The sequence below is a fragment of the Lupinus angustifolius genome, chromosome LG05, assembly GCF_001865875.1.
Source record: "Lupinus angustifolius cultivar Tanjil chromosome LG05, LupAngTanjil_v1.0, whole genome shotgun sequence".
NCBI lineage: Eukaryota > Viridiplantae > Streptophyta > Magnoliopsida > Fabales > Fabaceae > Lupinus > Lupinus angustifolius.
Genome location: NC_032013.1, coordinates 20615267 through 20627868, shown reverse-complemented (window position 1 = coordinate 20627868; position 12602 = coordinate 20615267). Strand labels below are relative to the sequence as shown.

The 12602-nt window shown below is 37.2% G+C and overlaps 1 protein-coding gene, 1 long non-coding RNA gene and 1 other non-coding gene across 3 annotated transcripts; 1 reads left to right on the top strand and 2 right to left on the bottom strand.

Annotated features, from left to right (window-relative positions):
• On the bottom strand, positions 1218-1288 carry TRNAG-GCC. Its single transcript has one exon. It is a non-coding gene; the product is annotated as a tRNA-Gly (tRNA).
• Positions 2799-4810, top strand: LOC109348026. The gene is made up of 2 exons (XR_002107693.1): positions 2799-2993; positions 4481-4810. It is a non-coding gene; the product is annotated as an uncharacterized LOC109348026 (long non-coding RNA).
• Positions 6308-8437, bottom strand: LOC109348025 (pentatricopeptide repeat-containing protein At1g79080, chloroplastic-like). Its single transcript, XM_019588205.1, has one exon. It carries the CDS (start codon positions 8258-8260, stop codon positions 6536-6538), a length of 1725 nt encoding a protein of 574 aa, XP_019443750.1. The 5' UTR covers positions 8261-8437; the 3' UTR covers positions 6308-6535.

Sequence of the window (12602 nt, the reverse complement as noted above, 5' to 3'; positions counted from 1 at the left end):
CATTTAGCATACATATATACTAGAGTCGTTGCGCTAGTTAAGTCCCCAATTAACCAATGCCTAAAGACATAGCTGTGTACCTCCTTGCCCATCCTCAAGCTTTCTAAAATAGAGCAAGCTGGTAAGTTACTGCTAATTGTTATCTGGTTAGGTTTAAATCCCATATTTTGCAGCTTCCTTAGCGTCTCCATTGCCTTCTCTGTTTGGCCGTTCTCCATGCATCCACCGATAACAGCATATCATATCACTTCATCCGGTTTGACTCCTTCGCTACTCATTTGGGAAAATAGGGCAACACCCTTCTCATATTCATTGTTTGAGAAGAATGCTATCAAAACTCTATCCAAAACACAACATGAGGATACCGCATCCAATCAAATACTACTCAAGCGTCTTTTACACTCAGACACATTGCGTACATGCTTATAAGTGCACAGCAAACAAAAACATTCTCTACCATCCCATGTCTCACTGCAAACCCATGAATTGCTCTTCCTGAATCCAAAATTTTCAATTCTAAGCACGCGAGCAAAATGCTAGACACGATCACTGAATTTGGCTTCACCCCATTCAAACCCATCTCCCGAAAAACCACCACGCCTTGCCTAGGCAATCCATAGTTAACATAGCACGAGGTCCATGAAACCACATCCATCACAACCAAATCATCAAAAAACAAACCTTGCACCATCAAAACATTTACACTTAGCATAGGCATGTACAAATGTGTTGCCTAAGAAAACATCAAACGTCATCCCACAACAAGTTGCATTGTCATGAACTTCCTTGACTCTCGAGAAATCACTAGAAGCGCCAGAAGCCTTTGCAACTGCTATGATCACGAACTTGCCGAGCTTGATTCCATTTGCCCACAATGAAATATAGAGCTTGATAACCTCATTCTGGAGTCCATGAGTGGTGAAAGCTGAAAACAATGTCGAACAAATGATGGGGTCTGGTTTAGAAATATTATCAAACAGTTGGTGGGCACGTTTAAAATCTCATACATTGACATATAGAAGCACCCCATGCTTCTCTTGGGAATCAATTAACAGTAAGACAACGAATCAAGAGTTGAAGACTACATAACAAATATTCTTTTAGTAAAAAAACAAGAATAAAAAAGAAGAACTCAGATGTGCTTGTTTCGTCGAAGGACGTTAGTGAAAGACCCATCTAACACAAACTGCACAAAGTATCATCACAGTTCTCTAAATTGCACCAGCCGGGAATTGAACCCGGGTCTGTACCGTGGCAGGGTACTATTCTACCACTAGACCACTGGTGCTTGGTGAAGACGTCCATGACATATTAGAATCTATTCTATTAACTATAGAAGAAAATAATATTCCATTCACTTTTAGATGTGTACGTGTCGCAACCACAATGAATATTTTCCTGCCTATTCTTTCTTTCACTCTAATGCAAGACACCTGTCCCAACTCCTTTTACCATCCATATTTTTATTTATAAAAAAAATGCTTCTAATGCAAAACACTTTTCTACACAATAAGAATAAATATAACTAACCCCTTCCCTTCGAGGTTTTGTGTATTAAATTATTAAGCAAACACTTTTCTATATATCATATTTATATACAATAGGTTATGAAAAAATGTACAATTTCATCTTACTAAATAATTTTATAATCTATCTATTATGTTTACTATTATTATTTTGTAAAAGAAGAGTTTAATATTTTTGCATTGATAATATGAATGATAATTAAAAAATCTTAATAAATGTTAGATGATACTATGACAATGTTTAAAAAATATTTTGTTTTCTATAATTTATAAATATTTATTGTATTTAATATGTTACACTGACGCTGTAAGTGTTTCTTACATTGTGAGCAAATTATCATACATTTGTTCCATAATAAAGTAACTTGATTATAGGTAAGATATGTAGATGACATTTATTTATAATATTATTTTGATATCAATGGTATATTACATGTAAACATTTTGTTACATGAGTCTTATATAATTATATATAAAAGTTTCTTGTTGTCAAACTTGCGGAAAAAAATGTTTCATGCAAATAACTTGCTAGTGTAATATAATTTTATGTCTCTACTAAAATTAACAAAACAAGACATGTGGCCGGTTTTTTTGGGGGCCGAAAAGGTGGGAATGTATATCAATTATTAATGAAAACTAAGAAATCTCATGATGGAGTTGAAATAGTTTACACCTTCTAAATTATACCTAATAAAATATTTACTTATATTAAGAGTTAAGATATAACTTGTCACTTTAACCCACTAAATTTTTGGCATATTTCTTAATTATTTTTTATTCTTAAAATTTCGAAATGTACAAAATAGACTCATCTTTATTTTTCCTCAAACTCAACTCATCCCCCTCTAATCATGGTTCCCATGATAATTGTGGTCATGAACACCTTTGCTTTAACAACCTCAATAGACAATGAGGAGGAGCCCCCAACCTCCTCCATGATGCCCTCAATTATAAAACATTAATAAGTATATGGGGTTTTAGAGGCAACAACGAATTGGAATAAAAACATCAATGTTTGGTGTGTGAATAGGAATTTTTTTTGTAATCAAATCAAAACTTTCATGGAATAAAAACATCCACATTTCACTAAACTTATCCGGCATAGATAAATTTTAGGCTATACTTTTAGTACCTTATATGAATCATTATTTTTCTCATTATTTTGTTGATTTCATCTGGTGAAAAAAACCTAGAAAATTCTAATTAAAAAATATATTCTTCCCTTATTTTCAATTTATGCCACAAATATACATTTTATTATTACAAAAATGCTCCTCCCGCATAACCCGACCCGTATAAAAATCGAGGTTAGGGTTCCGGTTTCACGAAACTCAACGCTATAAATACCCAAAACGAGGATATTTTGCTCCATCACCATTCACCATTCACCAGTTCCTTTGTTTTGCAGAAATTTACCATCGTTGCTACAATTTTTGAGAACGTTCATCACCCAACATGAGAGCTAAGGTAAAAATCTATTATTTTCAGTTGTTCCTATTGCTTCACTAATCATGTTTTCTTTTTACATTTTGCACGGAGCAATTATTATTATTTAAGTAGATTGTTGATTTTTTTCGAAACCTATTCCATGATTTTTTAGGACTAGAGTCCGTTTTTAAATTGTAATATGCAACTGCTGTTCAGGGTACGCGGCATAGCGAAGCCAATTGTGGTTGCATTTTTGCGCAATTGCAGCCCCATCTATCGCATTTTCCTGCATCGTGAATGCAATTGTGGTCGCATCTACTGCATTTTCCCGCAATTGCCACAACGTAATTTAAAACAATGACTAGAGTTAATATTGTATGTGATATTTTCAAACGATTTTAGGTTGATTTTGCTTATTTGCTGATGAATTTGGTGTACAAGTGATACTTGGATAGAAAAAATTAAATGCTGTTTTTGATTTGGGTAATAATAGAGATGTTGCATATGTTTTTGTGGATATGGCAGTTGAACGCGAACTTAATAAGAGGCTCCGTTTTGTCTAGAAAAATTTAGTCACCGAAATCATAACTTGAAAAACTGATTAGATGTGATTTATTGTTGTTCAACTGAGCTGATGTAGTTTTGTGAAACCCTGTTTTAAATGTTAATATTATTCAGTGTTGTTCTACTGGTGGCTAATTCTGCTCCCGGTGAAACCTGTTTACTTTTATGCCATGTTTGGATGGATGGAATAAATTCGAATGGATTGGAGAGGATAACATTCCATCATTCCGGAGTTTCTTTTTTTTAATCGAAGACTATAATGGAATGGAAAGGGTAATTTTCATCCTCCTCCCTCTCCCCTCTCCCCAAAGTTTCATGTTCTTCCCCCGAATTGGGTATTAAGGTTAAACCAATGGAATGGAAACATCCAAACAATGGGAAGGTGATTGCGTTTCGGTTCCATCCCTGCCCCTATCTTTCCATTCAATTATACCTGTGTGCTAATAGTGCTGGATGCTTGTATTACGGCCGTAATGTCAGGAAGTGTTGTAATTCACTGGTGAAAGTGTTTGGTTTTACATGGAACAAAATTTAAGTTCATCAATCCTTAGATAATTACCTATAGTATGTCAAATTGTCAATCATTGTACAGTAGTTAGCATTCACATTACCATCAAACATCGTTGATACTATGACCCAACTTGTGATTGTTTATTGTACTCTAATGTCACTCAACACGCTGAATTAGGCAAATAATGGTTCTGATTTTACATGGTGATGTGTCATATTTGATTCTTGTTAGGGCTTGCGTCATAAACGCTAAGACAACAAAAATCTGCCTGTTAACCTTTTTTATATGTTAGTTGTGGTAGAAGTTTGTGTGGAATGGCCAACTTTGCTTCGCCAGCAGCTTAGATGTCTCATAATATCATGCTTGACACTTGGATATTTTGTAATTTGCCACACAGTTGTGTGTTTCTATTTTGTCTATTCTCTTACTCTAATGCAATGTTATGTATCAGTGGAAGAAGAAGCGTATGAGGAGGTTGAAGAGGAAACGGCGAAAGATGAGACAAAGATCTAAGTAGGTGCTTGGGCAGAGATGAGAAGAACTTTCCTTCCCGATGTGATACCCAGTTTCTTGAAGTCTGTTGGGATGGAAGTCTTCTCTTTAAACTTAGTTTAGCAATATCAGACTAAGTGTTCTGTGTGAGGATAAAACTGTAGTGTTGAGTACTTTGTGATATCTAAACATGTATTAGCTTTGCTTTACTTATTGGTATCTGAATGGCTTATACTAGCACTTTCAAGACTTGAATCAATATATGATCCTTTTATATGCTTGAATTGTCCTGAAATCATCAGCACATATTGAATAATGTTTCGTGCTGAGTAATATGTGCTGTTGATCTGGCTTTCTTGTGCAAATTAAAATAAGAACTATAATGACAAAATATTATGGCGTCTTGTTCGATCCATGTAGCTGACTCAGCCATTTGGAATTAAGGCTTGATTGTTGTTGTTGGGACTTTCCAAATTTTTTCATGTGATCTGGGGCTACTAGAGTTAATGGTAAGACAAAGGCTTAATCGGGGAATTATATATCTTATTTGTACAAATTGTGCAAAATGGGGAGCTTTAAGGGGCCAAGGCTGCGTTTTTTTGTTCTATTGCAAATTGATTGGTTGCAATAAAAATGGACTGTGTCTTAGGGTTAATGTAAACAGTCATTGCTGTGTACATACCTGATTAAAGACAATAATTAAAGTACAATTGCTTAATCTTGAAACAGCAGTGCAATGCAAATGCTACAGCCAAAATGGAATTATAACTTGGAAAGCAGACATGATTTGTAATTTGACAACAAACATGCAATAGAATAGATGCAACCTTTTATTAGCTAACTAGATACAATTAACTTTGTATATTTGTCATTAGGGCTATCTTAAGAGTTCAACTGAGTCAATGCACATCGTAGTCCCATCATCATCTATGCAGTAAACATTTCATATGCAAGTTTATATAGTTAAGAAAACGCTGCAAATCAGTCCTATCTATCATTTTGTCAAGATTTTCAAAATGTATTAGTGCTTTTCTGATAAAAGCTGTATGATAAGCTCTTGTTGTTCACACATGTTATTTTGTCCTTACAAATACCTTGTACACACAGCTTGATAGATTTATCACTTATGAAGTTGAAAATAGCCGTGCCAGTGTCACTCAAATCCATTAATATATGACAGATAAATCAGCATACTGGATGCTTTATTTTATCGCCATTATGGTCAGTTTAGCTTTCTCTACAAGAAAGTACTTCATAGCAAATTAAAACAAGTATCATTCTCAAGATCCTACTCTTGTGCCCATTTACTGCTGCACTGCATCTCCTAGACATGACAAGTTGTCCCCCTGATATAGAGTGGCCCAATGCATGAGGCTCCCACTTGGTGAAGTTTGACGATAGGTTTACACAGTCTTGTTGTTTCCGATCCCCTCATATATTACCAAAAGAAAACATTGTTGTGCACAACTGAGTGAAGCTACAATGGTGTCTCAGTTATCAAACTAACTGCATATATTCAACAGTATTACATTATCTTAGAATTACTGAGGATATTTCAAAAGCACTCTCAGAAGAAAATGAAATTGAGTAGTAATAGTTACATGATGACACTTGAACATTTATAGATGCATTAAATGGTATATTTTAACTGTAAAAGGTAATAGCTTTCATTGACATGTAATGAAACTGGCATGCACAAAACAAAGTTGTTTTTAGAACTAAACAAATGAATCATATATTATTTACAGAACTAAGATGCCTCAACTTATGAAAGCAGTGATAAATGTGAAAAGAGGGAGATATCAGGCATCATTGAATTCTCTGCTTCAAACTTTTCATTATTCATCTGTAACCATTCAATCCAATCAAAATTTCAAGCATTGGAGAACTTTGTTTCACTGACTAATCAAAATCTACAAGCAATCACTAATCAAGCATGTATTCAAGCCGAGACAAATCATAACTATACTAACTTTCTGCAGTTATATACTCCAGGTGTGTATGTCTGACGTCTCTACACTGCTAATTCCTTGAGATCGTATTGCATAGAAAGTCTTTCAACAGTACTTTGGCACAGAACCTCTTTCAAATACAATTCTTTCAGAAGCTCGGCTGCCATATCGGTTTCTCCTTCATAAGCAAGCCCTTCAACAAAAATGGTATAGGTTGTCTCATTAGGCATACATCCTTTACTAATCATTATCTGACATATCTCCATTGACAACCCTGTTCTTCGTGATTTGCAAAACCCAAGTATAAGTGCATTGTAGTTATCAATATCAGGCTTATAGTCATTTTCTTCCAAAATCCCGAAAATATGAATAGCCTCATCCAACATTCCCTCCTTACATAGTCCTCTTATCAAAGATGAGTAAGTATAAGAATCCGGAGTAAATCCGTCCTTTGTCATTTCGTATAGCATCTGAAAGGCAGGGTATGTGTTTTCTTTCCTACACAGGATTGAAATCACATTTCTGTAAAAATCATGCAAAGGGTAGTTTTGCTTACTAGCTAAGCTTTGTATTATAACGAACGCCTCTGGTGCCTTCCCCTGCTCACAAAGCATCCCGATAGCGTTGTATGTTCCTTCATTAGGATTGCATCGTCGAGAAATCATTTGGTCTAGACATTGAACTACAGGCTCCACCTTCCCTTCTTTGCAGAGACGGGCAATAATCGGATTATAGCTAGTAGCACTTGCCTTGAACCCACTCCTTGTCATTTCATCTAAAACTTCAAACGCTTGTTCCGTCATTCCGTGGAGAGAAAGAGAAGTAATTAATATGTTGTAAGTTACTATAGAGGGAGATTGGTCTTCATTATCCATTTCAGCTAACAGCTCATTAGCCTCCTCCCATCTTCCTTCATAGCACAGATTTCTTAGTAAAATGTTGTAACTCACAACACTAGGATTGAACCCTTTTGCAGGCAATTCCCTGAAAAGCCTAATGGCTTCTTCAAATCTACCTTCCTTACACAATCCAGTTAACAAAACATTATAACTAACTAAATTAGGTTCACCGCCTCTACCAATTATCTCTTCTAGAAGTTTCATGGCTTCATCTGCTCCCCTTTCCTTATAAGCAGTTTCGAGCAAAAAGGAATACGTGAAAGCATTCGCGACTAGCCCTTTCTTCGTTAACCGATCTAAAAGCTGCAAGCACTGGTTCAAATTCCCTTGTGTGCAAAGCCCTTTAAGTAGAGTGTTATAAGTAACCGTATTAGTTGGAAGCCCATGTGCTTCCATTTTCTCAACTAACTGCATTGCATATCCAACATTGCCTCTCTTGCACAAAAAATTAACCAAATATGTATAAGAAGCTGGATCAGGTATAATACCTGAATTTACCATCATTTCCATCACCCGAAACGCCTTCCTCGCTTTATTCGATTTGCAAAGATCATACAAAAGCTGAGTTGCTCGAGTTACATCAGGCTTATGACCCTTATCCACCATATACTCTAAATGAAAAAATGCATTATTAATTCTAAGCTCCTTACTCTTTTGGTCATTCTTCCCAACCCTCCAATTGGGAATAGTAAAAACTGAATCTTTTGGGGAAAGGGTAATCTGGGTCACATCCAAAACTCTAGAAAAACCCTTGTTGAGTGAAAAAGAATGAAGATTTTGAACCTGAGAATAGAAGAAACAATAACCTCTTTGTTTTGTTTTTGCTGATGAAACAATAGCAGTTGGAGACACAGAATTCAGCAGTGTAGACATAATTGAAGTAACCATTGCAATGGTTGTGAATTCTACTCAACCTTTGCATATGGAACAAAAAATAAACATTCTTGGTTTGTTCTTTAACTATAGCAATATTAGAACTACTTGTTTCACTATTGTGATTGATTGATCCTTCACAATAATGAATGAATTTGAGAATTGAAAGAGAGAATTGAAGAGGGTTTCTGTGATATGTATTCAGCAGCGTTCGCTTTGTCCCCGACCACAACCACGTGTTGTGTTATCCTAAGTGGTTCCATTCAATGGATTATTACGGTGCAATAACCTATTACCTGAAGTCCCTTTTCAATTACTTATTTTTGTTATTTTGCAGTTTTATCTAACTTTTAAATAGATTTCTTTGGGTCCAAAAATAGTCTTTATCCAAGTTACAAGATTTTGATTAAATTTATATGTTACATAAACGGAATGCTATAAATTATGATTTTTGTGTAAAAGTATTGAAAATTAGAAAAAAATATAAGGTAGGTAATTAATATACCAGAAAATGGTTAGTGAAACTAAAGATAAAACTTATGAATATATAAATCTCTAAGTATCAAGAGAGAAAATAATAGACTTTTATAAAATGAAATGCATTAAAGCTAAGGATGAAAAAGTATTGGTGAATGGTAAAGATATTAAAGAAAATGGGAAAAACTATTTTTACAAGTTTTTTTTTAATAAGAGTCATGATATTAATTAAATACGAAAGATGAGGACTAAAATTATACATTATATTAAAACTCGAGAGTTAGAGGTCAGATAAGCTTGAAAATGATGGGTAACAAGAAAGTGGTTAGACCAAATAATATGTCTAATGAGGTCCGAAAGCTTCTAGTAGAGTAGAGCATTAGTTGATTCAAAGAATTGCTTAATGACAATATCATGTCATACGAATGGAAGATAAACATTTTAATATGTATTTATAAGAACAATGACAACATATGAATATGTACATCTATATGGAGTTAAGCTCATGACCATATTGTGAAAATATGAGAGAAAATAATTGAGTGGATGTTGAAGCAAGAGACACATATTAATGTAATCAATTTGGTTTTATGTCGGAAAGGTCAAACATAAATGCTATATACTTACTATGATGATTAATGAAGAGATCCAAAATGAACCAGCATCTTGTTTCTAAAAGGTGTTTGATAAGTTGCTTATAGAGGTTTTGTTGGAAAATTATACATAAGAAAAGTGATTGAATTGCATAAATTTGAGGTATCAAGGATATATATATGATTAGGTTAACATCAATGTGACAACCCAAAACAAGGTATTAAAAGATTTTTCTATTATCATATGACTACAATAATAGTCAACAATGAGATGTTTACATTAATATTGCATGTGCTTAAGGAAAAGTTTTATCACTGTTCCTATCCGGCGAACCAAAGGTCATGTTTAGACGCCGAGGTGACCCCACTTGTAGGGACCACCGAAGTTGGCCCAGGAGACAACATGCCTTCCGTACTCCACCAACCTACCTGCCAGCGCAACAGACGGGTTGCAGAGCAGGCTAAGAGACAAGAAGGGCACAGTGTACGACCCAACAGGCCGCCTGACACGGGAAAAGCATCTCCAGACAGCACCTTCGGTCGGCCACGCGTCGCACCACCAGCCAAGAGCCCAAGGTCAACTCTCACTCCTATAAATAGAAGTATCTACCAACAGGAAGTATCTTAACCTCAACTCCTAGACTCTCTAATATTATTCTTCTTGTCACTCACTCTCTACTTCATATACTGACTTGATCGTCGGAGAACCTTTTCAGGTACCTCCACCGACGGGTCCAACTCTTTGCTGCCCTCAGTCACCTTGACGACAGCTTCCTACCTCTTCATCAACATCTGACTCATCATTGTCCGTACTCTTGTGTTCTGATAAAGAACAATCACAAAAATATAAGATCTACAATGTTGTATTAGATTGAATGTTGGCCAATAAAATGTCAACAAAAAATAAACTCCTTGTAACATATATGAAAATGTTACACTGGATGAGTGAACAAACTAAACCAAATAAGATTATAAATAAATGTATTAGAAAGAAGGTTGAAATAACTTATATTGTAGAAGAGATGATAAAGTCATATCTTATGTTATTTGAACATGGGAGAAGATCAAAAGCTCCAATAAAGACAATGAATAAAATTGATGTTAGTCCAATTATTGGAGGAAACATTAAAAAGCTAAATGAAATGATTAAAATTTTCGGTGAAATCAATGCTATGTCAATGAACATAATTTATAATATGAAGATCAGAAAACATGAGACGGGATATTTACACTTAACTTTTACAATTGAAATTAATATTTACAATAATATAATATTGAACTTAATATTGTATAAACTTTAATATATGTTAGTGTATATATATTAAATTTGATATATACCATGAATAGCACGAGTGGAGTTATTCTCTTAATGCTAGTACACGCAACGACTATAAGATAATATGTAAAAGAGATTTTCAACAAGTACTAGTGGTCTAGTGGTAGAATAGTATCCTGCCACTGTACAGGCTTGGGTTCAATTTCCGGCTGGTGCAATTTAGAGAACAATGATGATACATTGTGCAGTTTGTGTTAGATGGGACATGTACCCCGAGAAAGCAACGCCCGAGCCGACATTTTGTCCAAACTCGCCAGCACCAAATGCCTCAGTAACAACCGGTCTGTAGTGCAAGGAACAATCTACCACCCAAGCGTCTTGGCAGTAGAGCAGATAGAAATCCCGGACAACTGGATGGCCCCCTTTATCCGGTACATCCTCCACGGCACCGTACCTCCCAACACCAAAGAAAAGAAACAGTTCCTCAGGTGCTCCTCGTGGTATACCCTGCTCCACGGGATATTATACCGACGAGGATTCACCTCCCCCTTACTCAAGTGCCTTGGCCCAGAACAGGCGGATTATGTCCTCAGAGAAGTGCACGAGGGGAGTTGTGGGCATCATTTGGGTGCCGCCTCACTCGCTAAAAAGGTGCTACGCGCCGGATACTACTGGCCCACCATAGAAAAAGACGCGACCAGCCTCACTCGGAAATGCGCCCGTTGCCAGCTGTTCGCCGACCTCCATAAAGCCCCGCCAGAAGAACTGACCACGACGCAGGCGCCTTGGCCTTTCTGCAGATGGGGCATGGACATCCTGGGGCCCTTCCCGCAAGCAGCAGGGCAACTGAAGTTTCTGATTGTCGCCGTCGATTATTTTACTAAGTGGATAGAGGCGGAGGCCTTGGCTACCATCACCTCGGCAAAACATCCAAAAATTCACCTGGCGAAACATAATCACGCGCTTCGGCATCCCATCCGCCATAGTAACGGACAATGGCACCCAATTTGCAGACAAAAAATTCCAAGCACTGTTGTCAGGCCTCCATATCAAGCAGCACTTCACTTCAGTCGAGAAAGAGGCTGGACGAGTCAAAAGCAAACTGGCCAGATCAACTCCATCACGTCCTCTGGGCGTACCGAACCACTCCACACTCAACGACCGGCGAATCACCATTCAATCTAACATACGGTGCAGAAGCCATGATCCCGGTCGAGATAGGAGAACCAACCTGGCGGACAGTTCAGTTCGATGAGGACAATAATCAGTCCCTCCTCAGAAACAACCTTGATGAGATAGACGAAATCCGCGAAAAGGCCCGTCTCAGAGAAGAAGGCGTAAAAAGGAGGACCGCGGAAAAATTCAACTCTTCTATTGTTCCTCGCCGATTTTCCGAGGGGACTCTGGTACTCAGGAGAGCAGACATAGGACGCGCAAAAGGCAAGTTGGGACCTAACTGGGAGGGACCCTACCGGGTCATCAGCAAGATCGGCAAAGGAGCATACAAGCTTCAAGACTTGGCGGGAAAAGACATCCCCAGAACTTGGAACGCCGCCAACCTCCGGCAATTTTATGCTTAATCAACGACCCCGTACGCGGGTAGTCGCTTTTCCTTTGTAATCCTTTTCACCTATATGATGAATCATTTTCTACAACCACTGTATTTTTTGCTTACACCCAAAGGGCCGGTCTTCGCCCCCTTTGCCTGGTGCCACTATATTTTACACCCAAAGGGCCGGTCTTCGCCCCCTTTGCCTGGTGCTACTATATTTTACACCCAAAGGGCCGGTCTTCGCCCCCTTTGTCTGGTGCCGACTACATTTTCTGCTTACACCCAAAGGGCCGATCTTCGCCCACTTTGCCTGGTGCCACTATATTTTCTGCTTACACCCAAAGGGCCGGTCTTCGCCCCCTTTGCCTGGTGCCACTATATTTTCTGCTTACACCCAAAGGGCCGGTCTTCGCCCCCTTTGCCTGGTGCCAACTATATTTTCTGCTTACACCCAAAGGG

What these genes read in the sequence shown, in the direction of transcription:
- LOC109348025 (XM_019588205.1), bottom strand. Translation starts at nt 8,260, where the DNA reads ATGGTTACTTCAATTATGTCTACACTGCTGAATTCTGTGTCTCCAACT.